This window comes from Saccostrea cucullata, unplaced genomic scaffold, assembly GCF_032062105.1.
Source record: "Saccostrea cucullata isolate Sc308-1 unplaced genomic scaffold, CSIRO_AGI_Scuc_v1 ctg518, whole genome shotgun sequence".
NCBI lineage: Eukaryota > Metazoa > Mollusca > Bivalvia > Ostreida > Ostreidae > Saccostrea > Saccostrea cuccullata.
Genome location: NW_026929278.1, coordinates 42,864 through 69,067, shown reverse-complemented (window position 1 = coordinate 69,067; position 26,204 = coordinate 42,864). Strand labels below are relative to the sequence as shown.

Below are 26,204 nucleotides of genomic sequence, written 5' to 3'. Positions count from 1 at the left end.
CTTTTTAGTCGGTATACTGTCATGTTGTAAATTTTGAATTTACCAGGTGGCAGAAAATACAAAATTTACAACATGACAACTTCTGGGTTTTCTATTTTCAGTGATTGAATAGGTTTGAAACACCTGTAACACCTGTTGCTGCATCATTCCAACTCTCAGTGTGATCTCTGGTATCCGTTTCGCCGATAATGCCATATGAAGAATGAAGACATGTTGAAATGCCAGTAATGGCATAGATGGTGTTATTCCAGCCGCTCCAGTCCCATAATATTTGGAAACTTTTGTTTTATAATAGAAATAATGTGTGCTCTTAAATTAAGATCGTTTTAAGTACAAGTATTGTAAGCTTCTATTATTTTTTTTTAAAAAGCCTCCCACAGTTGAATTTTGGATATTGTAGATTAGGATATATATCGGGCCTATATCCCTTCTTTACCAACCCATTCACCCACCCTTAGTTTTCCTTCTACTTTGAACCTAAAACGTTTTCAACACCTGTAATGAAAAGCGGTACGGTTTGGCAGTCTGTACAATACATTCTTAAATTACATATACATGTATGTACATACATTCCACATACATTCTCATAGGTATAAAAAGTGAAATATTGTAACCATCTGATGTTGGCGGGAAAAATCAATAAACTTGTCCATGTATCTTATATCAATCGCCTATATGTTGATTTAATTAGATCAAGGTTGAAAACATCTGTCGTTAGCAAGCAAGGGCGCTTTATTTCTATACTTTAACCAAATGATAAATGGTGATCCAAGATCGCTGCATATTCGAAATAAACATTTTAAAGCTACAGCAAACAAATATGATACTTTATAAACTGGGGAAAATTGACTAACTATAAGGAAAGGAAAATAATAATTTTTTTCCCTTTATATTTTTACATGTAAGTACACTGTATAGTTGTAACATTCCTCTGAGAATTGAACAAAATCATTTGGTGCCTCATGCACCAGTTATTACATTTTGATTGAAAATATCATGAACGTTAAATATTTACTTAGTGTGCAGAATCCCCTCTGAGCTTTACACTTCCGGAGCTTAGTAAACCATTATAGTGTACAAAGCGACCTCTGGGGGACATTTTTCCATTATATTTTGGAGGATATCACTAAAAATGGAATTTAAAACGTTTAATTTACTTAACATGCAAAAAGGTACTATAGAAACCACGGCTATATATTGAGAACATTAAAAATTCCAATATAAAGTTTTTATAAGAAATAAATAACTGATTCCATGATATATATTGGAGTTAATAAATTTCGATGAATTAAAAATATCCATTTGTTAAATCAAGTTCCTTTTTTATCCATGAACAATAATTGTATGTTCCCCTCGTCTGATGGTTGACTCTCTCTCTCTCTCTCTGAAATGCAAACCTTATTTAATTAAGATTTATATATATATACATTTATTAACATTTGACTTTAAAACACCATATACTACCTGTAAATATATACTTATACATGTGTAAATAGATTTCCTTTGATAAAGAAATTAACACAAATCGGAATATCAATTATACAGTCAAACACCGCATTGATCCCGAACTAAGTGAAATAAACATTACCCCGGGTCTAATTCCCCGTGTTTGCAGTAACAATTATATTACACGTGTTTACACTGTGGCGATGTTTGATTTTCAATTTTATCCGGTCAGTGATTGTTAGGTGATGTTTATTCAGGCTTCAATCCTTTTAATATTTCACTTAGATACCACAGACACCCAGTCAAAACATTCTCGCTCTCTCCATCGTCTTTTTCTCTCTCTCCTATTCCACTAAGTCAATCTTTCTCTCTCTCCCATTCCTCTTCGTCATTTTTTCTCTCTCATATCCATCCCCCTCTTTCTCTTATTCACGTTTCTGTCTTTTTTATTCACAATCTCTCTCTCTCTTTCTTTCTCTCTCAGAATACCATTTAAATTAAAATTCTAAATGTTATCCATTAGAATTTTCTACAGCTTGACCAACTATTTAAGTAAGAATAACTTTTTTTTATCCCTACACGTTACTCAACAATAATTATATCAGCGAGATAACATGAGTACACATCTTTAAACTTTAAAGTACAGATTTCATGCAAATTGGTTTTGGTCAATAGTCCTTACGACCCACCTAAGTGTATTTGTTTATAGACTTTAGGGTCCTCCTGATCATTGCGTTTCCAAATCAAAGAAATGTATGTTACTTCTTAAATCAGATTAAAAACTCTTTGTATAAACAGTGTATACTTAATGTACTTAATTAGAGTAGTTTCGGTTGAAAAAAAAATATTTTTAAAAAAAAGAAAGAAAGAAAAAAAGACAGAGAAAAAACCATGCCAGCATATACTTACTTTATTATCTTAAATGAAATACATGTACACGTACATATATATGTATATACAAATATATCAGAATGAATTACAATATATAAAACAACCATACACATATACAAATGTCCAATTTGAGAAATATTCGTGGGTTTATCTACAAATATAAACTTCTAAGACATACCCTCATGTACAATAACACCAAAAACATTTTTAAGTTCTAAATATAATGGTAATTGGGCCACAAGTTGCTGTTTCAATCTAGAAAACCCTGTCTGTCTGCCATACAATTTATCACACTGTTATCCTGGCAATATCTCTATAAAGCCAGTCCTTTGCAATTTCATCATATACTGGCAGTTGACTGACGAACAAAAGAGTCCAAAACATCTTTTAAAATAAAATTGCCACTTTCGAACAAACTCTGTTATTTTCTATCATTTTTCAGCCATACAAAGTCATTCGAATTTTTCGCTCGAATTGTAAAGAATTCAAAAGATTCGGATCCTGGGCGGGACTATTAGCAAGGTCAGGTACCGGTCATGCTATTCTAACCTGATCAATTCCGAACAGGTGTACCTTATGTATTATGCTGGTGTCAACTCCTTCTTTTCACGTTGTGGTTGATGTGTCTTGAAGTTGCAGCTCCTTGGCGTTTCACGTATTCTAAAGAATTATTTTACAGTATTCGACAAATATCAAGGATGTACATGTCACGTAGTTTCTTACAATGTATTGGACATGTTTGAAAATATGACACGCTTGGTTTTTTCTTACCGTTTTACTGTGCAGGTGTAAAATACTGCATGTATTTCGTATTCTTTAGAAGTCAGTCCCTATCTTGGAATCTTGGGTATGTTCACATAAAAATTAGATAATGCCAGTTTTGATAAAGACGGTTAGAAACTTCGCAACTTGTACACATAACAATCTTTACTATACTCCAAATTGGGTACAATTATATGATTGCTTCACTGCTGATTTGAATGTTTTATGTATGTATTTATATTGCAGTTTCAAAATTTATTTTTTTTTTATTTAATAAAAAATGATATTTTCTAAGGAATTTCTTTTCGTAAAATATTTTTTAAAATTTCATATCCATGTTACTTTCATGAGAAATCCAAAAAACGGAACCAACAGTTACGTGTGGTCTGATGATAATCCAAAATCTTCACCATTATATTTGATAATTTATGAAAAATCAACAAAAGAATCTAGGGCTATTACGCTCACCTGATTCAAGCATTTATCATACAGACAAAAGCATTAATCACTTGATTGTGGTTCAAAACTGAGAAAATTGCCTGAACCATACGCCCTTTGTTTAAAGTAAAAGATGCATTAAAAATTCACACAGAGTTTAAAACCAAAAAGACATAAAAATTATACAAAATAACATGCACTAAACCCCGTCGAAACATGGCTGAGATATTGCTCGACTCGACTCGACTAAACAGTAAAAATCAATCAATCATATAACACTTAATTTATTTCGTATCATATGGCATAATTATTTTGTCTCTTTTCTTTTGTTAGCCGCGATAATTACAAAAAAATCATTTTAACATTGACATGAATTTGTCAATCGCCATTGTATATGATGCGAAGCTAGGTGTATCTAATTACCGCAAAACACCCTGTAATACAGCAATTCATTTAACCTTATCTTTCTATCAATCAGGTGAACATGGGGGGTAAATGGTGTCGACCTTACAAAGGGTCCCATTGCTTTGTCGTGTGGAATACAAAAAGACATGCACGCAACCATTAAGTGCATATTTTAATTTTGATAAAGATTCGGGTGAATCTGAAGGGTGTATTGGTTTTGGGTTCGAAGAAAGAGTGTTCCAACTACTGCTAAACATGTCTAGTTATTTCTAAAATACAAAATCAGGAATTGCCTTCATAACTTAAAATCTCTCTCTATCTCTCTGATTAAGTTTTACTTGATCTCATCTTCATTAGTAATATTTGCAGCAGGGAAAGGAAACATTTTTAATTTTTGCTTCTTTCATCATTCCAAATATTAAAATATTTTTCTCAATTATTAATTACACATCGTTTTATAACCTTTGTTTCTCTAAAGAAGAATGTATCCTGTCCAATAAAGACCACCTTTGCAAAACAGATGATTTATTTCAATTATTTGTAATCACATGTTTTTCTTAGTAAAACAGATTTCCTACAACTAACTTTAAGAAAATACCAAACATTTAAAAAAAACTCAACTTTGAGAAAATTGGCCAAAGTTCTTAAGGCTCACTAAAATTTATTTGGCGTACTTTAAAAAATACAAAAAAACATTCACAATCCTTAGACCACCTAACATAGCAAGTGCATTAACGCAGGGTCCTTTTAAATCCCCACCGTATTTCTTACGCCTTTTGTGGAGTTTAAGCTAGACGAGATGCGCTTTGGTACGTTAAAATTCCTCAGTAACCCTCGGTTTTGTTCAATAAAATAGACCTGGCCATGGTTTACGACGTTTCAAAGGCACGACTAAGCCGCCATCTTGGATTAGTGTAAATAGAATTTTTTGTGTGTGTCGTCTGCCTCCATTGTGCGCGCGGTAGTTCATTAAAATCCTTCAAGCGACGGGCAGACGTTCTTCATAACATAGGACCTGTTTACTTATCTGATACATTCTTTTTTCTCCAAATCAAGGACTTCACAGTTGAGAAATTTTGCTAACTTTTTGAGTGAAAAACATTCAAAGTTTGTTAAACGTGTGCGGAGTTTTAAAACAATCATTACCTTTATTGAAAGGAGGACACATATTTTTCTCAGGAATTTGTCTGTGTAAAAATGAAGAACAATTGACAGAAGGTTTTTGGGTCACCCTAATGATTGGAATAATATCACTTCAGTTTCTTGCAGGATTTGAGTTTTACCTGTAAAATATAGGTAAAATATAGGTAAGTTTAAAATCACCTAAGGAGAGACGATGATTTGAAACTTAAAATTCATTGAAATGCTTCACTAAGCTTGTTCATCCTTTCGACTTAAATCGTTGTCCCAAAAAGTGGATATAGACGTTGTTTTAATTTATTCACTTGAAAGGAAAGTCAGGTTTTTAATAAACAGAACCTAGACTAAGTGCGTTTTTATATATACCGATTTGTTATTATAAAAACTTGAAATTCGAAACATTTTAATTTAATTTATAGAGCTTAAAAGGGAAAAAATGTGGACCTAAAAAGAAATGAAAAGAAATCTCCATTTCTGTTCAAACACTGTCAAGGGCTGTTCATCATTCAAAGTGACGTGCAGCTTAAAATCAAACATATTCAAATTTAGTCTAAACCAACTGAAAATTATCAATATATAGGAGGCTTTATTCGTTAGTCTACTTAATATAATGCTTTTTTTTTAATTTCAGTAGTCTTAAAATTGTCATAATTATAATCAATCCTTTGTACACATTTGTCCACAGTTTGAGTTCATTTCATATTCAAGAAATTAAATGATCCTTTCAAACGGCGTGAAAACAATTTATTTCTCTTGAGTAATTGATTAAGAAAAAAGATTAATTAAGCATAGCACGTGCTTTTTATTGAAGAAAAACGGTTTAGATTGGATGTCGGTTAATCAGTAGGACCGATAAGTATTCAAATTTTCTCTTAATCCGCAGAAATTTAAGATTATTAAATTAATGTAAATATAAAGATGTTACCTAATTTCAAAATGTCACATTTTGTAAATAAATTAAATTAAATTTAATTTTAAATTTAATTTTTAGCTTTTGAAAATTGTCGAAATATGTCGAAAAGGTGTCATTTGAGTGAATTTTGTTTGACAAAACAAAACTGTGTCATCCTTTTTAAAAATCATTTTATTACTAATTATATTTGTTATTTTTTGATACTTTTAAGATTTTTTAATTTTCCCAAAAGGATTTAGATGGATTTTAAGATCTTGGACATATACCATTGTACATGTATGATCTGAGTGTAAATAAACAAACAAACATCCCAACTAATATATACATATGTACATATTGTCCTTACTGTATATGAATTTTTAGATAAAATCTTTCACCTGCCATTACTACATATACCATCTACCATCATTCAAAAAATATTTCCAGCATTCCATTAAATTTGACTGGATCAGACCTAATATAAACAGGTCCTAACCATGTATGGTCTTCGTATATTTAATAAAACATATAATCACATCGGAATGTCGATTTCATTTTTACCACCCCTCTCTCTCTCTCTTTCTCCAGTGGCCTTTATCTCGAATTTATTGATCGCATTATGAAAAGCATTGTTGAAATGTTTTTATTGAAATAAGCACTGTGAGTGTTTTAATCTCTTCAGTGTTAAATGCCCATACCCGTGTTGTAGGCTTTTTCGTGTTGTTTTAAAGTGTTTTAAAAGGATTACAGACTGAAATGTCATGGGAAAGTGTACCGCATACAGGCAGAGAGAGAGAGAGAGAGAGAGAGAGAGAGAGATTCATATTTTTCAGTGTGTTGCTCTGCAATTGATACAAGAGAGAGAGAGAGAGAGATTCATATTTTTCAGTGTGTTGCTCTGCAATTGATACACGATAACACACTTTTTATTTTTTGGATGGAAGGGGTCTAAAATAAGTTATAATGAGAAATTAAAAAATTATTTTTTTAAAAATTATAAAATTGAATTAATTTTAAATTCATTTATTTGTGCATGAATTTTTGTTATTTTTTATATATATATAATTATGTGCGACGACAATTATACTGCTATTTCCTGTTGCTACTTTAACAAACATTCATATAGCTTTAAAATATTCGAGGAATTCGACATTTGACAAGAGATGTGTTTGTCAAGGAAGCAAAAGAATTAAGATTTCTGTTTACTGTCCTATTTTATTTTTAAACTCGAAAATAATACGGTATTGGAATTTATCCCACTTACATGTAAATTCTATAATTTTATTCCATTTTATTATGCTTTAAATTCATATTTTTTGATATTTTTCTGAGTGAAAATATTTTATCTTAATTTAAAAAAAACTTCACAGAAGCAGACACTTTTTTCTATCGATTAATCTTGATCGTTTACTTAAGGTGTTACAAGAGAAAACCGCGATAAGGAAATGTGTGTAATGATAATTGTTCGTAATCGCGTCGCTCAGTAATTACGCGCCTTAAATCTGTCTGTATTGGACATTAAACTCAGATTATGTTTCTTGAAAGATAACCTTATGCCCTTCTATTTATTAATGAAAATTACATTCCGATTGAGACTACCAAAAGGGTACCTTGGAATTTATTTGAAAGAACTTTTTTTTTCTATTTGTGGAAATGTCGATCTCTGTGAATGCATAGGGTAATGGAAATGATGAAAAGTCCGAGCACCTGTTTCAATGAAATAATATTTAAACAAGTTGTTTAAACATGTGGATGCAATTTGATCAAAGTAAAAGTAAAATAGAATTAAGATTGGAAATATTTGTGCATTTCAACTTTAAAGTTTTTAAAAAGAGGATAGAAACTTTGTAGTTGGAACACTACACTAAATGGACTACTGCGGCAAATGACCTTCCTCAAAACTGCATTTCAAGAAAAGGAAATCACTAAATTATTCAGGAAAAGCAGCACCGTTACATGTATTTTTGTTAATTTTCATTATACCAAAAATCAGAGATGTTTGAATACCAGAGCCTCTGACCCCCCCCCCCCAAGGAGAGAGATGTGAAAAGAAGCCCTGTTACCCCCTCCCCCCACAAAGAAAAAAAGGAGAGAGAGAAATGAATAGAAATTCTTATAGCCCCCAAAAATGAGAGTGAGATGAATAGGAGAAACCCTTAGGTTCGGGAAAAAAAACTGAATTCCTGTTTCCCGTTTGAAGTTTGTACATCCGTTCTTTCTTTACATTTTTTTTCTTTTGAAATCATGAAAAGAATGTTGTCAGGACTTTTTTACCTTTCCAAATACATATGAAACAGGAAATTTTTGCCACGAACACTTGTAACTATTTTCTGTTATTTGTTGTGCTTCAGGCTTGTTATATAAATTGAATAATTTCGTAAAGCATGCATTTTGTTTTTGCCTCAGTTAAGCTCTTTAATAAGAATTTACCGTCAAACTTTTATTTTATAGATGAATCATTTCCAAATCCGATTTAAAAAAATATTACCGAACAAATGTAGTAAATAATAATATTTATCAAACTAGTTACGCGTGATGGTACATGTATATCTTAAGCAATTCTTTGGTTTAATAAAAAAAAGTACTTCATTTAAACATTGCTTACTATTACTATCAATCGATCCTTCAAGCTTCTTTGGATTAAACTTTAAATTTTTTTTGTGGCTACAGATCCAAGAATGCATCCCCCTCCCAAATTTCCAATAAAAATCCCTTAAAAGACAACGCAAACATGAGGGGTCATCGTTTTAACGAAAAAAGTCATAGTTTTCATCGGTAAAAAAGGTTGTCCTTTATGGCCAATGTGAAATGTTCTTAAAAGCCAAATGAATATTTATAAGGACTTGGAAATTGCCGTTTAAAGATTTGTATCATGGTTTACGACATTCTGTAATTACCGTTTACGGCACCTCCGCGTCCATTTTGTTTTCTAAAACAAAGTTATCTTTTGGACGGAGAGGAGCGAGAGATCTAGTTTCTAATCGCCATGTTATCTTAATGAATATTTTATGCAGGACTCCTTTGTCGTTGTACTTAAAAATTGAATTTTGATCTTGATTTCAAAATATGATGCATACATCAAACGGCAAAATGAAAACTAGGCTGATAATGAATAAAAAATGAGAAACACTTAAAAATATCCTGTTAATCTTTCGATTTTTTGTTTAACCATGTAGGTAAAACATCTCATCAGTAGGATTTTTGATCTCTCAGTGTACTTTCAAACTTTAGAAGCGACAATCCGTTCAATATGCGTCCATGCACAGAATTAATTAGTCTCCCCACCTTACGTAATGATGTTTACACTCAAGTAAATATTCAGATAAAACATGTAGGGCTGTGATATTTAAATAAACTTGCAGTCATACAGGAGCTCTATTCATGAGCTCATTCAAAGCGAGATGAGAACTGTATTACAAGCAATGGTTTATATTCTTTGATGGTCTGAGAACTAAGATTTCTTATTTACCGCCAAAGTATGCAAAGCTATGGGACGTCTTTTTCATTTTTCATTTTTTTTGTGCGTGTTGTAAAATTTCCTACGCGGACAACAGGTATGCATGTAAAATAGATAAAAAAAAAAAGGAAATTAAAGCAATTATTAATTTTCTATATGGATTAAAATTACGTCACAACCTGCAAAAAGTACTAAGATTGCTAGGAGCAAAAAAAAAAAAAAAAAACAACCCAACAAACAAACAAAAAACAAAGAATTTTTTTTTATAATTTATTTTGAAGTAGGTATTCAGAGTGCTCTGTTTTATTATATTGAATAGTGTATTGAGTTAGGTTGGAGGTCAAAGTGTAATGGGTCACATCAAAGGTGAAAGTATCATGGGTCATATTAAAGGTCAAATTGAAATGAGTAACATTGGAGGTCAAAGTGTAATGGGTCACAGGAAAGGTCAAATTGTAAATGAGTCACATGGCTGGTCAAAATGTAAACGGGTCATACGGAAAGTCTAAATGGTGACTGTTCACTGTCATGTTATTCTTAAATTAAATTAAAAAAAATGTGTTAACATGAAAATCCGCGGATTCTTAGGTATTGTTTGAAACCCGTAAATATAGCTTGCTAAACTCTGTTTCCCCGCACACCAGGAATGCACTCAGAATGTCTGTCGATATTTTATAAAACAGGTGATTTCTGTTATTAATTTTATTGACTTTGAGTGTTACACGATCAATAAAAGCACTTGTCATTTTTTTTATCAACGCTTCTATTGGGGGGAATCATTTTCTTCGTTTTATCAAATTGAATTTTTTTAAAATCAGTCTTGAGTTTTTTTACCTGCAGAATTTAAGATTTTTAGTAAAATAATTGGAAAAAAACATATGTTGCATTTTTGTATTACGCATCCATCCATAATATTTCTACATGTACAAATTAAAACTTTTTTCTTAAATTTCAGACCGTCATTGTGTGTAATTATCTGTAAATAAATTAAATACATATAAGCATGGGTTCTCTATAAATACCAACGATTTTAAAATTCTGGTTTTTATAACCTTTATGAAATGAACTATTACATCTAAAATTCACATTTTGGGACTTTCGGGCATCTCGTTCAATGGCGCACACATTCAGGTATACAGTGAAGCTTAAAGTTTTCTTTTAGTATTAAGTTTAGTATTTCTGTCACAAACATGCACTCTCGGGGGATAAATTTTATATAAATTTCTTAATTATTTTCCCTAAGGTTGAGGAAAAAGGCTTGCAAGTGGTAAGGCATTAATTTCAAATTACCCAGGCTTATCTCCCCTTTATCCATGTCCTCTCATCCGGCTGCGTTTCTTCAAAGACAACCCGCTGTCAAGCATATTCGTGTCGTGATGACTTTCAGTAAGTCTTTCGTTGTAGTAGCAGATCAATACATTTTTTTTTCTTAATATGACACTCCGTTGAACCTTAGTGTTAATTAAATAAGGGAATTTTATGTTTCGCACCGCTGAAATAGATCCGGATTACAGTAATTATAAAATGTCCATACCTGTCCAGCCAGAGGGGTCAACTTGGTGCGTTCTATTCTGTAGACATTAATGGCTGCAGTTTTGCATTAACTTTATATGGAAAATAAAATCCCCGGCCAACCGATTTATAAGGTGTCTAAATTGCATGGTTGTTTACAGTTATTGTATTAATATCTTTTTTTTTCTTCATCGGTACATTTTTGTATTTTGTTCAATTTATAAAAATTCTGCATTCATCCATATCTTGACCTTGATGAAGAGCTAAAATAGATTGAGTCTGCGACCCAGTTCCATCCACTTCTGTGAATAAAATGTAATTGTTAAAATTTGAAGGAAGTGATCTCTCCCCCCTCTCTTTTCTCTCATATTCATGCACTTTAAGTCCTTCTATTCCAATAATACGTTTCATCTAGGTCTTGTTGTCGACTATGATGGACATTAATGGTGAACCGCGTCATCTCGCGGCACGGCGAGGTTTGGGGGTTATATGTAACACTATCTGTATGGTGAACTCCGTGCCGATATATTGCGGATAATTACATGTAATCAGAGATAGGTCCATTGTGATGTTTGGTTAGAGATTCGTGTCGTATGACTGAAATAAAATCATCTGTACCTCAGGTGAGCAAGGTGCTTTTAGGTCTTTAGAATGTTTTTGTTTAGGGCAGATGTCTGTGGGAATTAAGTTTAATGGTGTGGCTTTGTGATCTTTTTGTGGTTTTGAACTTATATTTCAATCTGTACGTAAAATTGAATGAAGTTTTTAAGGTTCTCCCATATTTTTATTGTTTGTCGTCATTGTAAGCATTTTCTGCACAGTATTTTTCTTTGTAAATGTATAAAAATCACATATCCTTCATGACTTTCCACTGATTTGACTTCTGGGCATTTTGAATGTCAAATACATAGATCCGCACCTGCCATAAGTCATTTCGTCCGTAATCAAACACTTAAACCCCCCCTTTTAGGTAAATTTCGTATTATATGACAGATGAATCACAGGCTGTAAACTTTATACCCATCTTTGTTACCTTGATTTATGGGTGATGTGGTTTTCTATGGGTATTTGAGATATATCACATTATGGACTGGGTAAAGGACGAGGGGGTACGAGAGTCATATTTTGTGTGTGGCTAGCAGATCAAAATAAAACAATTTTATCAGATAAACTTTTTTTCAATTATAAGATGAAAATCGACTCTCTGTTCTGAAAATGATGAGTGAAGTTTTAATCTAAGACAGAATTTGCTCGTTTCGTAGTAAATTGTATTTTATTAAATAAATATTTGTGCATCTTCTCTGCAAATAGCTTCCCTTTTTCAATTTTATCCGTGTGCTTTTGAATCAAATGAAATTGTCATGGATTCCTGAAATAACTAAATAATCATCTCTCTTATATAATCAGGATCTATTTTCCCTTTTTTTAAATATCAGACAAGTGAAAAACATCACAATTCAGTTCAGTTCATATCACCCAGACCAAACTATTGGTACATCGGGTACACGTGCATTAATAACATATATTTACGTTATATACAATATTTACAGTCAGGTCAAAGATACATACGTACATATACAATATAGAAATCATGACAGAAGATTAAGGACAAAATGAGTGGGGAAAATATATAAAGAAGGACAGACAGTAGCATAATTTTTTTTGGATAAACATACAAAGTTTTCTTCAGCATTTTTGCCTTTGAAGTTGACATTATTTCCATGAATTTAATAACATTCGGTCTGTGAGAATAATAATTATAGCTAGAAAACCTAAATATAGACTTCAAAAAACCGAGCATCCTAACGAATTAATCTGCATCTGAACCAATCAAAAGACCTTTATTGTACAGCTGTCTCTCTGTGACATATGACATGGCGTTGTTATTACAATTTATTACATATCGATCCCGACCCAGCTTTGATATTAAACATTTACACGATTTCGACAAGATTAAAGGGGATTTACTGGGTAAATAAGAGCAAACCTTTGTCCAGCTTAGGACAAACTAAATCAATTCTAAATAAATACACCTATTGTGGGGCTATTTGTGGTCTTTATGGCGTCCACACTTGACTGTGTTTAGCATGGTAAACATGGCGCTGGACGCTAATTGATTTAGAGACAATTCGATTGAGACTTTTTGCCTTCCGGCTCTTCTTTCTTTATTGAGGTGGCCATGTTTTTAATGGCGCTTAATTAAAGGTTACGAGGAGTATTGGATGGATTTTCAGTTGACAAAATGTTGCGGTTAACAGACTTGTTAGGAATTCCATGCATGCACATTGTATTTTAAGTCCTTACTTTGAGAAAAAATGGACAGCTTCGACTGCTGTAACTGCAAGTTATCAATTTGTTTCTGAAGAAACGTGTGATGAAAAATGCTGTACCTGAAAAACTGATGATTGCAATGTAAACTTTGTAATAAATGACTCAAACCAAAAGGTCTTTACTACATGTATGCGCTTCACGCTATAGCTAGGAAATTTCTACTCGTGAAAATACAGCGTCATGAAAACAAATGGACAGAGAAACGAGGAATGTGTTTAATTGGAATTTAACGAACCCTGGAACTTCTCCGTGTGCGGATATCGTTATCATGTCGTCTGTGCATTACTGTGGCGATCCAAAAGACAAATTATCTGAGAGATTTTACGCTTTTCCGTAGTCGGCGAGATATTCGTCCATTTTCACCGAACTTCTCCGGGGCTCGGGAAGTGATTTTTCTTCCGCAACAGACGGACATCAGACATCTGCTTCACAGCTGTTTCATCCATTAGAGAAGCCAGTCACGTGTGGATCTATCGTCTGCTTCTGTGAATGTTCACTCACGCTGAAACAATGATCTGTCATAATTAATTTTCGATTGGAAATTTATCTCCCGATTTGTTATGCTTTTATCGTAATTATGCCTTCATCTTGATCCTAACGCCCTTTGTATCAGGGGGATTCAGACCTCACCAAGTTCATATTGGTAATGCTCTCTGACAATGGGAATCCTATGATACATACACTACCTTTACTTAGATTGGTTATACACCAGTGAATGTACATATATTTTGTTTACCCTGGAATATCCTAATCCAAGGTAACAATTAATTTGGATTCTTAATAATTCTTTTCCCCGAAAACTTAATTCATTTCATTTAGATAGTTTTTCGTCCATATTATATTTTATTTAATTCAATAATTCCTATTTGCTACTGATTTTGATCTTATATATGCATATGAGTTTTTTTTTTTTTACAAACTGCACTTTTGACATATTAAGTGTAGTGATCATTTATTTGTTTTTCCTCCATTTTTCACACTTTCACTTGACATTTATTTGATGATGCAACACTCAATACAAATAAGAAGAATTTTACTTTGGCTACAAAATAATCTCCCAAGCCGTAAAAAACACTCTTTTTTGTAGAAAATAGGAACAAAAACACTTTACACAAGTTCACTTGTATGTGACAATGTTGTGATAAAAACGAAAACAAAAGGGGTTCCGAGTAGTGTGTTCATACGCACAATACAACACCGGATTACCTCGGTATTATCCCGCCCTTTTGTGTTGACAAGGGGATTAACTCCGATCAACAGGTAAACAGCAGGCTAACTGTTTGTGTAAACAGCGATAAACACGAGGGAAAAGTGATATGACATTTCTGGGACACTTTTAAACTAGTTTTGGACATGATTAGAGTTCAGAGTTCACATACATATGCGAAGTAAGGATTTTTTGTTCTTTTTCTAAAAAAAAAATCTTTTCAATGGTAAATAAGCTTTTGCTTGGTAGGCTTTGTGGTACTGATAAAGAGTGAATGTAAAATTATTGTTTATTTCCATATACATACATGCAACTAATGTATGAAAAGCTGTGTATAGTTTTGTAAACTTGAATTCAATTTTTAAAAAAATCATCGGCCACAATTTTTGACAAGTATGTTGGGAAATATAACTGCATGGGCACCAGTAACTTGGTGGTAAAAAAGAAAAATATGTCCAAATTAGGTGTATTATTGTGATCGTGTGCTTGTGCACTTATCGTGGTGTTGTGTTATGATAGCAGGGGTAGTCTTTTTGGTATATTGAGTGGGGAAATACACAAGAACACCCCCCCCCCCCCCCAAAAAAAAAATAATGGAAGATCAATAGATAATTTAAATTGATGTTTAATTCTGTTTGTTTTTATTTTCCAGGCACCGAAAAGACGGATCTCCAGCATAAATATATACAGTGATATATAGAGGTAAATAAATGCATACAATTTTCAAAAATACCCCACCTTTCATAAAAAAAAATTGCTAAAATTAATATCTAACAGAATATATGAGGATACAGGTTAATGTTATATAAGTTCATAAAGTTTATAAATGAATCTAATAATTTCAGTTTTGATATTTACATATCTTTTCATAATCAATTTTGATGATTTTTTCTAAAAAGATGGTACATGTAAGTAAAAATTCTTTTTATTAAAAATTCTCTTTCTAAATTTTATGTACGTTTGAGATTTTTGGTGGATAAATATAGCTAATGAATGTAAATTGAAAAAAAGCAAATAAAAGGAAATGGCGGTAACATCATTTCTTCAGTAAGTGGAACATAAACATGATAAAATATTATGCTTGGGGATGTGAAGCATTAAATTGGAGTTTTACACAAAATCGCTCACCTGATCATAATGATTAAACCGTCAAAGTAAAGAGAAATGGAGAAAAGTTTTAGGGTACCTGGTACGAATGTAGATATAAAATTTTTATGGCGCAAAATTTGACAAAAAATTCGATACATTATAAATATAACCACAATCGCACATTATGGCTGTTAAATTACCATTGTCAATGTCTCACGAATGTTTCATTTGGTATGTGTTATCTCCAAGATCAGTAAAGCGTATCATTGACCCCAAGAATCAAACTTGGTTATACAGGTAAAAATCGTCCGATTCAACGGAATTTTAATGGCAGATGTAAAGGTGAAAGAAGACCTCATTAATTCAGCGTTATCACACGTGTATTAGCAAAATCTTGACATAGCGATAGAAAAACGGTCCCCTTTCTTTTTCTCTCGGCTCGTGTAGACATAAATTTTACAGATAGTCTAGCTCTTTACCCATCATATGTGCTATGTGAATTATGGAAGAAAGGAAAATTATGCCTTCACTTTGGAATTAACTTTATCAGAGAGAAGGGATTTTGTTTTTGTAATTGGAGCTTTTTGTTTGGCCTTGCTTCTTCGATTGCCCGTCAACATTCAACAGAGGTTCAGGCTAAATATTCCAGAATCTGACGGTACATATGTCGGACATATTCTCTCTTATTCCGGAGTAAATGGATTGTTGGTTTAAACATTATAGTTTGTTTAGGGTGTGGACTTTATCGTATTGAGAAAACATCGCAACAGGTTTGTAATTTCATGTTTTTTTTGGTGGAAAATCAGGATTTTTCATTCAGTAATGTTCACAATATACCCCATGTTTTTATATTTGCATAAAAGGTTTCAATTCATTGGCGAAAATAGCAAGAATATGCTGATGGTTTTGGTCTTCAAAAGTTCCATTTGAATCGTACATAATTTTTGGGTTAGGAAGCGCGATGCTATAGGAAACTTTAAATGTTGACTCTTGATTGTAAAGATTCAATCGTTTATTGATGCCATATGTCAAAATGCAGACATTTTTGATATTTTTTAGGCTATTTTTTAGTCGCTCTGAATGTGATTTATTTAAAATATATTTTAATGAAAATTAATATGCATTATTCGGCATAAAATTCTGCGAATGCAAAACAAAAAGTTTATTGCCTCAAGTTAGTACGTATACAACACAGGACTTCATTCGTATTTGTTAATCTCCCATGTTTTTTCTTAATTAATATTAATACAGACAAATTAATATTCGAGAATAAAGTTATAAAAACGTCGACTCCCAATAAGAGAAAAATGAAAACCTGAATCCATTACCCCAATCTGTTGACGAAGTTTTAGGATCAGCTACTTAATTATGTATACAGCCGGTCTTTGTAAATTTTTGTGCTGGATTGAATAATAATGTCTTTTATGTGGCCTGTGTACGGAGATTCGCTAGATAATTTGTCGTTTATATGCGTGAAGGGATGTTCGGAGGAATAAAGCGAATCTGGCCATGCTTATCGAGGAGTTAGTGGTTTTTCTGTCATTGGTTGTATATATTAGGTAAATAATGGCCGGTGTTTCATCATGAAGTAGGCAACCATTCCCTGTGATCTGTTGTGTTTGACTTCTTGTTCCTTCATGCCCTCCATCTTCTCAATTTTTATTTGAAACTTTTTCCCCGAAGTTTGTTCATATACCAATGGCGAAATTAGAGCGGGCCCAGGGGGTCGTCTCCCTCCCCCTTAGTGTCCAAAGATACATATGATTAAATATATCAATGGGGGATGGTTGTGTGCTCCGATCCCATATTTATCCGGTCCACATTTTCAAGATTCCTGGATCCGCCACTGTATACTTTTGAGAACCATTTTCTGATTTACTTTTTCATTTTTATTTTCTTTGTTCATTTCCTTCTTCTGTATATGTAAAAAAGAAATTACCCCCAAGTTTAAACAGTTAAACTATACTATAATAAATATACTTGTACATATATTTTTATGTCATATTTCATTTCAGTAAAGGGTAAAGAACTTGTCATGAGCATGTACTTTTTTCAGAAAAAAAGGTATTGTCACAGTTTCCTTCAGAACATGCCTACTCTGTAAAAGATTTATTCGTAATTTTATGCTTAAATAAATTTGTTAACTTCTTACAAGCAAAATATGTATCAGCAGACAAACCTCTCATTATTACCACTTTCTAATGTAGTTTTCTTATCTATATGTATATATAGGAGCCGAGAGCTCTATAAAGATGTGTATTCAGCAAACGTGCTAATACAAACAACCCCCACGTACACAGGTAAATAAATCCAGGTATCTACCCCACGACATTCGTGTCCACCACGGGTCGTGTCTTATCAGGTGGATATAGGGACTCTTCTAACCGTAAACATTGTCATTAGGGGTCATTAAATACTATATAGTAAAGTTGTTTTTCAAACTTAACGAATTTTGTCCCATGCAAATTGAATTTCCTCTCTCCAACATAATAATATGACCTTACAAAATACGAAATACAGTGTACTAGTAATGTACAACTCCATATTTTTTTCTTTTTCTGTGTGTATGTGTGTATGCACGGGGGGGGGGGGGGGGGTGAATTAAAAATATGACATACAGCATAAGAATAGGCCTATATCAATGTTTGTTTCTGGGGAAAGTACACGTATGTATATACGCTTTACTTGTTATGAATTGGAGAAATAACATAACCGAGAATATTCAAATCTATTCATGTGACTTTTTTTTTCATATAAAGCCTATAGTTATTACATTTCAGAATGTGCCCTACACAGTCATATTTAAATATTTCGCTAACATCCGTTTAGATCCGCCACTTCCAATGATTACCGTCTTTCTTGGAAGACGGTATTGTATACCGTAAATCTGGAAATTTTTACGTCGATTTATTTTTGCGAATTAGGGTCAAAAAGCTATTGATTAATTTTTACGCTTCAAATTTTTGCGAATTGTCAATGGTGCTAAAAATAAAAATCACTGAAGATTTTCATATCAGGTTATGTTTGCCAGTTAGAATACCACCAATATACTCGCAACGTGGCAAAAAATTGCAAAATCGCTCCGAAACAATTTTGATAAAAATCCAAAAGGATTTGCACTGAAAATAATTTATAAATCAATTATAACAAACATTTTAGAGGTTGTGTATGCCTTTTAACCTAAAATATAATCCAAATAAAAAAAAAAACTTATTATCTCAACGTTTGTTTTTTACTCACCTAAATTTTACACGCCGCGTGTACATTTGGAACTTTCTAGTAAATGCACTGAGTTTGAGTTATCGCTCGTGTTGATACACGGTTAGATAAAATGACAGTTCTCTCTTTAAAATTAATTGATGAAAATAATTAATAAAAGGGGGCATACCGCCTAGTGCTGGTCAAATCATTATTGCATATAATGAGGGCAATTTACACGCACGGGTAATTAACTTGTAGTTATATAGCAGACTAGTGTAAACAGGTTTCTTTTAAAAATGACCAGTGCTTACCGACACCTTTTCACGGAGTTAAAAAAAAAAGACACGAGTTCTCAGAAAAAAAAATTCTTCACATGTTGATTTATTTTTAAGAAATATATTTTTGCGAATGCAATGCACGCGCAAATTTGCTAAAAATTTATCTACAATAAAAATTTCCAGATTTACGGTAGTTGAAGTTTTTTACAGTCTTCGGACTATGCACTTCCTCTCTTTTGTGATTGGTAGAAATTGCATGATGAGAAAATTTTCAATTATTTCATTGGTTGAAATGCTGTTCAAGGCATGTATATACGCTTTACTTGTTATGAATTGGAGAAATAAAAAAATGACAAAACGAACAACAAAATCAGCAGTAATTATTTCTTATAACATGATATTTTTTATAGCAATATCCATTCACGTGACATTTTTTTTTTCATGATATGAAGCCTATAGTTATTACATTTCAGAATATGCCCTATACAGTCATATTTAAATATTTCGCTAACATCCCTTTAGATCCGCCACTTCCAATGATAAATGCAAACTGTAGTTGATTGCGTTGACCCTTCAGAACAGAGTTCTTGTTGGACAATATGTTCATTTCTGCTATAAACGTCAGTGCTTCTTGTATAAAAGGAAGGCATTGCTTGTCCCTGTGACCTAACACATAAAAAATCCATGTTGTCATGGCAACAGATCATGTCTGCATTTCCCCCAGAAATCTCGATATTAGAAGCCGATTTCTGTCTTTCTCTCCTGGTGACAATTGAGGGATTTTTCGATTGGTTCGACTAGTTGTGGAACGGGAGGATAGGGAATATTCTAATTCAGGGATTGTGGTAAATCATATATTTTATTGCAAAGTTGATTGCTGTTCGTGTGTCACAGTATCTTTATAACGAGAAAAGAAAAACGTGCTTTCTTTTAAAAAATGCTCATTATGTTTTGACTTGAAGGCTTTGTTTTGAGCAGAGAAAACCGGTATATATGATTTTTTTAAAAATCAGGTTTTGTTTTTTCATTGTGAATATAAAACAGTAATTTTACATAGTGATTAATTTGTAATATTTGATTTGATGCTTGTTGAATACAAGCATGTTGTTATTTGCAAATGTTCATAGATGGTCTGGTTTTTACTAACTGAAAGTATTCAGAAAATTTTGTCATGATTTCCTTGAATAATAATGCAATCAAAATTATACTAATGTAGAAAAATTGCTAGCCATTAAATATTTATTTATTTGTTTTGACATGAGATCCCGACATTTAAGTTGCTACGATACAATTTTTTACAAATTTGATGCATTATTTTAAGTAGTTCAAAATAACAGCTTATTTATAGTTAAGTAGACTTGTCAAAAATGCCAGTTATTTTTTTAAACGATCCTTTTAATACTTTACACGCTTCAGTGATAATGTGGAAAATGCTACAGTTCTACACATTGTTAGAGGCGATCATTGCATGCAAGATAAAATCTGACATTGTGCTAACTAACCGTACAATGTTATAGCAACAAGATCTCGGCATGCATCGCACTGGGAAAGGACAAAATAGATTAACGAATCTATGATTTGCATAATACATATCTTAATACGATTTCAAGTTCGAGAGCGGTGACAACAATATAAAATTTTTATTTTCTTTTTCATAAATCTATCAGTCAATTCTCTTGAAAAATCATATTCCTCTATATTTCTTGAATTATAAAATAATATATTTAATACATTAAATGAATACTGTACTTATATTATTATTAATTATGGACATACCATTTCCAACATTTTTTTTTTTTTGAAAAAAAGTCTATGTTCTGATCATTTAATTATTTCAAGGGTTACTTTACTATCACACTTTTAGGTTTTTTGATATTGTTTAATCAATGAAAAAATATACCAAGTGTAAGGTGCTCTGAGACCGATTTTAATTAATTTTGTAGACAAGGATTTTCTCAAAAATACATTTAATTCCCGAGAATTCTTGTATCAAAATAGCACTACTACTTGTAGTTCAGTCTAATAAAATTGAAGTCTTGTTAATAAGTCTTATTTTGTTTGATGTATATATACATCAAACAAATTAAGAAAATTATCCTCCTTACCTCTTACTTGAAAAAAAATGCATTGAAAGCAATTTATTTCGTGAAATTACATTCACATGTCTTATTATACCCTGTCATATTCTTTGTGTATTTTTAGTCCGGTGACAGACAGACCTTGTAAACATAAATAACCCCGTGATAGATGGATCGTCTGACCTGGAACAATTGACCATCACCTGTCCCCGCCAGCCATGCATATCACCAATGGACACGGTCCATTAAATTATCAGTCACACATGGACTAATAAGTTTTTTTTATTAGTCTGTGAAAAGCATGTTGTTTTCTTTTGTATTTTGGGGGACAGAGTGTTAGGAACATATATGGACAGAGTACAGCAAATTATTAGGACATTTTAAGGTGATTTTTCTATAGTACATGTGTATTTCTTAATTTTTTTCAACTGCATGGTTTTCCTATAGTTAGCAGAGGAACTTCTTGTAAATAGTTACATGTAGTACAATTTCATGGACTGGATCATGTACTGTACTTATTATTTACAAAGTTTTAATTTAAATTAATAGCGATACCTGACATAAAAGGAAGATGCATCTGAATTTGATTTGGGTATTCGTCATTTATATTAATGGCATATTTATTGATAATGTCCATTCATGTTGGTAGGGGGTAAAACGTGGTTATCTTGTCTTCGGCGACTATATAAAAATAATACTGAGCTTGCATGCGAGTCTTTAAATCATCTTTGATAATATATTTGGAATTAACCTATATTTAGATTCATATATTGTTCAGAAGTATTTTTAAGTGAGGATTGTGCAAACAAATAAGTGAAATATTCATGAAATTTTTCTGTAAAATCCTATCTTAGAATATTATCTACCAACGACGAGGTAGATTTAGTTACACGCAACGTCTTTTTTATCCCTAAATTTAATCGTTTACAACAATAAAAGATATTATTTCTGTCATTGTATAAAATCCTACCTCCTAATTCGTATTATGAAACGCATTGAACAGTTGTCAATTCGATTGACGCAAAACCTTTAATAATCATTTAGATGTCTTGCTACAATGTATAAATCCCTTACTAAAATAGATCCTTTGTGTAACATTAAATAAAACAGGGGCGATAAATAGCTATATAAGGGGGAGATAACTATCAATTACTTCACGTCAGTACCCTGTCACGTATTGTATTGGTGAATAATTCCGGATTACTCCGAATATTCTTAAACTTTCACTGCTAGTGTTTGTGTGGGAAAAAACTCATATATAATCGGATAATAGGTACTATAGGCATCTATCTGAAACACTGCTTAAGTCTTTTAACAATTAATTCGTCCTTTTAATAAGGGATTGTCATAGATTAATGTTTCACAGAAAGAATAAAAACCCATATACCTTTAATCCAATATAGAAAAGTATTTTTATCGGGTACAGTCATTTTAAAAATATTTCCGATTTTATTTCAGAACACTGATCAACAACAAAGACCAACGGACGACGAGCATATGAAGACTAGAGAGTAAAACAAGCAGTTCCGGTAAAAAGATGGAGATGCTACGCGAGATTCTCGTTATGTGTACAGTATTTGCCGTGATGACCTCCGCGGAACAATGCGTCATCAAAGGTCAAGTGAACACGAGGCTGCCGTGGTACGGATACATGCTACAGAAAACATTTCAGGGAAAGGACGCTAAAGTGGAGTATCAGATCACCTATCCGGAAAAGGAATGCTGTGCTAATCTGTTGATTTATTATGACGACCAGATTTCTCAGCTGACCGACTCCATGACGTGCCAGGAACGTGTGGACGTACTTCCAAAGCATAATTATCAGGTCATCCCGTTGTCCACTCGGAATGCTACTAAAGGCTGCATTGTCTACCCTGACAGCGAGGGGACGAATTTGTATGTCTGCACGGGTGACCGGACTTTCAAATCCGACGGTCCCCGCACGTGGTATTTCGCTATTAGTAGATGTGGTGCCTCGTCAAGTACAAGGATGCTGAATATGAATTATTATTTCAATGTGACCGGATATTACGGGAAATGTGAAGCAGATCCGCTTTCTAAAACGATTTACCCGGAAATCATTAAAAGTGATCCGGATGTCGTGGTTGTAGTCATTCTGGGAGTGTTGTGTGGAATTTCTACCATCGCCGCCATTGTTTTTGGAGTATTGTTCTTTTTCGGTAGAATCAGGCGAAAGAACAAGAAGAAGAAAGGTGGATCAGTGACGTCATCTCAAGCAACGATGACACAAGATATTTTTTACGTTAACCCTTCGTTGTCCGACAGAGAACATTCGGACTCTCAATATAGTCATAGTCAATCTAGCGGATCAGAGAACTATTATGAGGTGATTCCGGACAGACGCAGCTACGAGAGTATCAATACTCAGCTTGTCATGCATGGACATAACGTACGAGGAGTTTCGATGAACCCTAATCATCTCCGAGAACACAGAACGCCCAACATTCCACCGTATATCCTCGAGAATTACCCACCTCCCCCATATCAACCACCAACAGGACAGCAAAATGGTGGTCTGCACCATCGATCTCACGCAGTTGGACATCATGGCAATAACAATGGCAGTCAGCCACTTTCACAGCAGACTCCAAACGGAAATATTCCGAATGGGCGTCCAATGCAAATGCATCCTTCTGGACATCCTCCACCTTCTTCGAATATCATCCATCAGCAGCATCATTCCATGTCCGGACTGCAAACCGGAGAAAATTCGGAACCGACGTCAAACAGTCATCCGGTACACATCAGCGGGAACCGTTCCGGAAGTGCTCCCGTTCACTTTGATAATGTTGGTGCGATTGCTCGACCCACTCCTATTTATCCCAGTCCTAATGGGATTCTATTCGGAACGCATCCATCTCGATCATCTCAACCCACCTCTCCATCTTCTCATGGAGTACCAAACGGAAACATTCCGAATGGACATCTTAATAATAATAACATTATTCACAAAAATCAAGCTTTCAAAAGACAGCTTTCTGCTGGTCCAAAACTAAATAGTGTTCCGAACGGCCAGCCTTTACAGCTTCAAACATACCAAGGTCACGATAAGACTTTGGGTGAAACACAGACTCTGAACGGAAGAACTCAACTTCCGAATGGAAATATTCCAAACGGTCGCACGAATGTTCCGAATGGAAATGTTGCCAAACTTTTGCACGACGCTTATAGAATTCAGCAGTTTGAGACGACGGCCTGACTAGCCGACAGCAAACAGACGTGGAATGAGATAGCTGTGTAATGAAAAGCGTGCAATTGACAAAGCAAAATAAAAAGCGTGCGAATGACAAAGCAAAATGAAAGGTGCGCAACTGACAAAGTCTCACAGAAACGATCCTCTTGATCGAAATAATACACCTCATTTTACTTTCTGTAATTATGTTCTGGAGGGAGGATTTGGACCGTCAGAAACATGCTAAAGGTCTGGACAAGTGCATTACAACTCTTGAAGGAAAATGCGTTTCAGACGGTGCTAAAACTGGGGAATTCAGTTGTGATCGATTCCACAGAGATCGTAATTAGGAACGTAAATTTGACATCAGCAATAAATTGCTTCGAAGAAAAATGCAGTTTAAAACTGTAATTATTAGCAGAAACTAACAACTGTGTTACATTCACCATGTTCATGTAATTTATAGTCAGTTCTTATATACTTGTTATAGTGCTATTACTATTTCTTTTTATCCCACGTCTATAGAGATATGATGGAAAACGTTTACAATTAACACATTTATGAGTGATGTTTTCTATAGAACGAACTCATGTTTCGTTGATGTCACCCATGTTTCTATGATCATGGCTACAAGCAATATGTATATAGTCTCCAAAGACAGTGTTCTTTGGTGACATTGAAGACATTGGTGTAAACTACATGTAGCTATTATACTGTTTTGGGGAGAAGAGAGAAAAGAACTGTTGCCAAATTATAGTCCATGGACAATGATTTTTTTTATTTATGTTCCATTCAATTCAAATGTTGGAAAATTAGTCCAACAAATATTAATCTGTACTAAATATACAGATACATGTAATACATGTTCGTACAACGTTGTCTTCCAAACTGCTATTTCCACATTCATATCCCAGATTGGCATAAAATGGGGTAGGGGGGTTACAGTGTAAATGACTAGATATACACTTGCTCTGTTAGTGTATTCAGTATTCAGATGTCTTGTGATTTTGATGACACCAATATACATGTATGTTATCAGGAAATCTCTTTAGTTTAAAAATATATTTATTCATAGAAATGGATTGAACAGCAGGCATAAAAAATGCCTATGATTGTTCTCTCCATAAATCTCTTTTCACTAGATCTTGTGTCATGTCTTCCATATGAAATAATGAAAACCTCTGATTAGAAATTTTTGGACATTTTTACAATATTTATATTAAAACGAACGAAAAATTAACCGAGCATTGTAAGTAATTTTTTATGATTATGTGTGTATGTGATTGTCATTTGGGGGTGGAGTGGGGTTGTTGACTAATCAAATAAGCTGCTTTCATACATAACTGCAGAAGCCTACAGTTTTTTTGTCGATATTTTTCTCATTAATTGAAAAAAACATTACAGAATTGTAAAATTGTGTCAGTTTGGTCCACATTCCTATGTTCACATCATTTTAAAAATTAATTTTGTATACGAATGCATTGTATGTAACCTTCCAAGATAAAATTGCAATCGTACATGCACATGCACAACAACATTCATTGAACGTCTTTTTCCATTGTTCTGGTACATGACAATCTGCAATAAAAATAGACTCATTATGCAAACATTCCCTGAATATAAAATAAATCAACTGATCAAAACCATCAACAGATATTTTAATAACGTTGACAACTTGTTTTTCAGTAAACCATAAGTTGTTATCTTTTCTTGTTTTTGTAATTCTCCGCCGGGGGCGCGATAGATACAATGATAAATGTACATCCGCTCTGACATATTTTATGTGTTTGAATGTCCCTTTGGTAGTTTTACAAATGTCTTTGTATTATTATTGATTATTATAACCTAATGATATTCAATAATAAAAATTTACATAATAAGAAA

General features: G+C 33.1%; 1 protein-coding gene across 4 annotated transcripts; it reads left to right on the top strand.

Moving 5' to 3' along the window:
* Positions 1 to 4,812: 4,812 nt before the first annotated feature.
* LOC134280287 (uncharacterized) lies at positions 4,813 to 26,204 on the top strand. Of its 4 annotated transcripts, none has more exons than XM_062762688.1 (3): positions 4,813 to 5,238; positions 15,134 to 15,183; positions 22,586 to 26,204. In XM_062762688.1, the coding sequence occupies exon 3, from the start codon at positions 22,665 to 22,667 to the stop codon at positions 24,345 to 24,347; it is 1,683 nt and encodes a 560-aa protein (XP_062618672.1). In that variant the 5' UTR covers positions 4,813 to 5,238; positions 15,134 to 15,183; positions 22,586 to 22,664; the 3' UTR covers positions 24,348 to 26,204. The 4 variants fall into 4 exon arrangements, with proteins under 4 accessions (XP_062618672.1, XP_062618671.1, XP_062618673.1 ...); XM_062762687.1 differs by having other exon boundaries at positions 4,813 to 5,249; XM_062762689.1 differs by lacking the exon at positions 4,813 to 5,238 and adding an exon at positions 13,254 to 14,031.

Bases quoted from the DNA above. Each gene is read 5' to 3' on its own strand.
- LOC134280287 (XM_062762688.1), top strand. From the start codon at position 22,665: ATGGAGATGCTACGCGAGATTCTCGTTATGTGTACAGTATTTGCCGTG.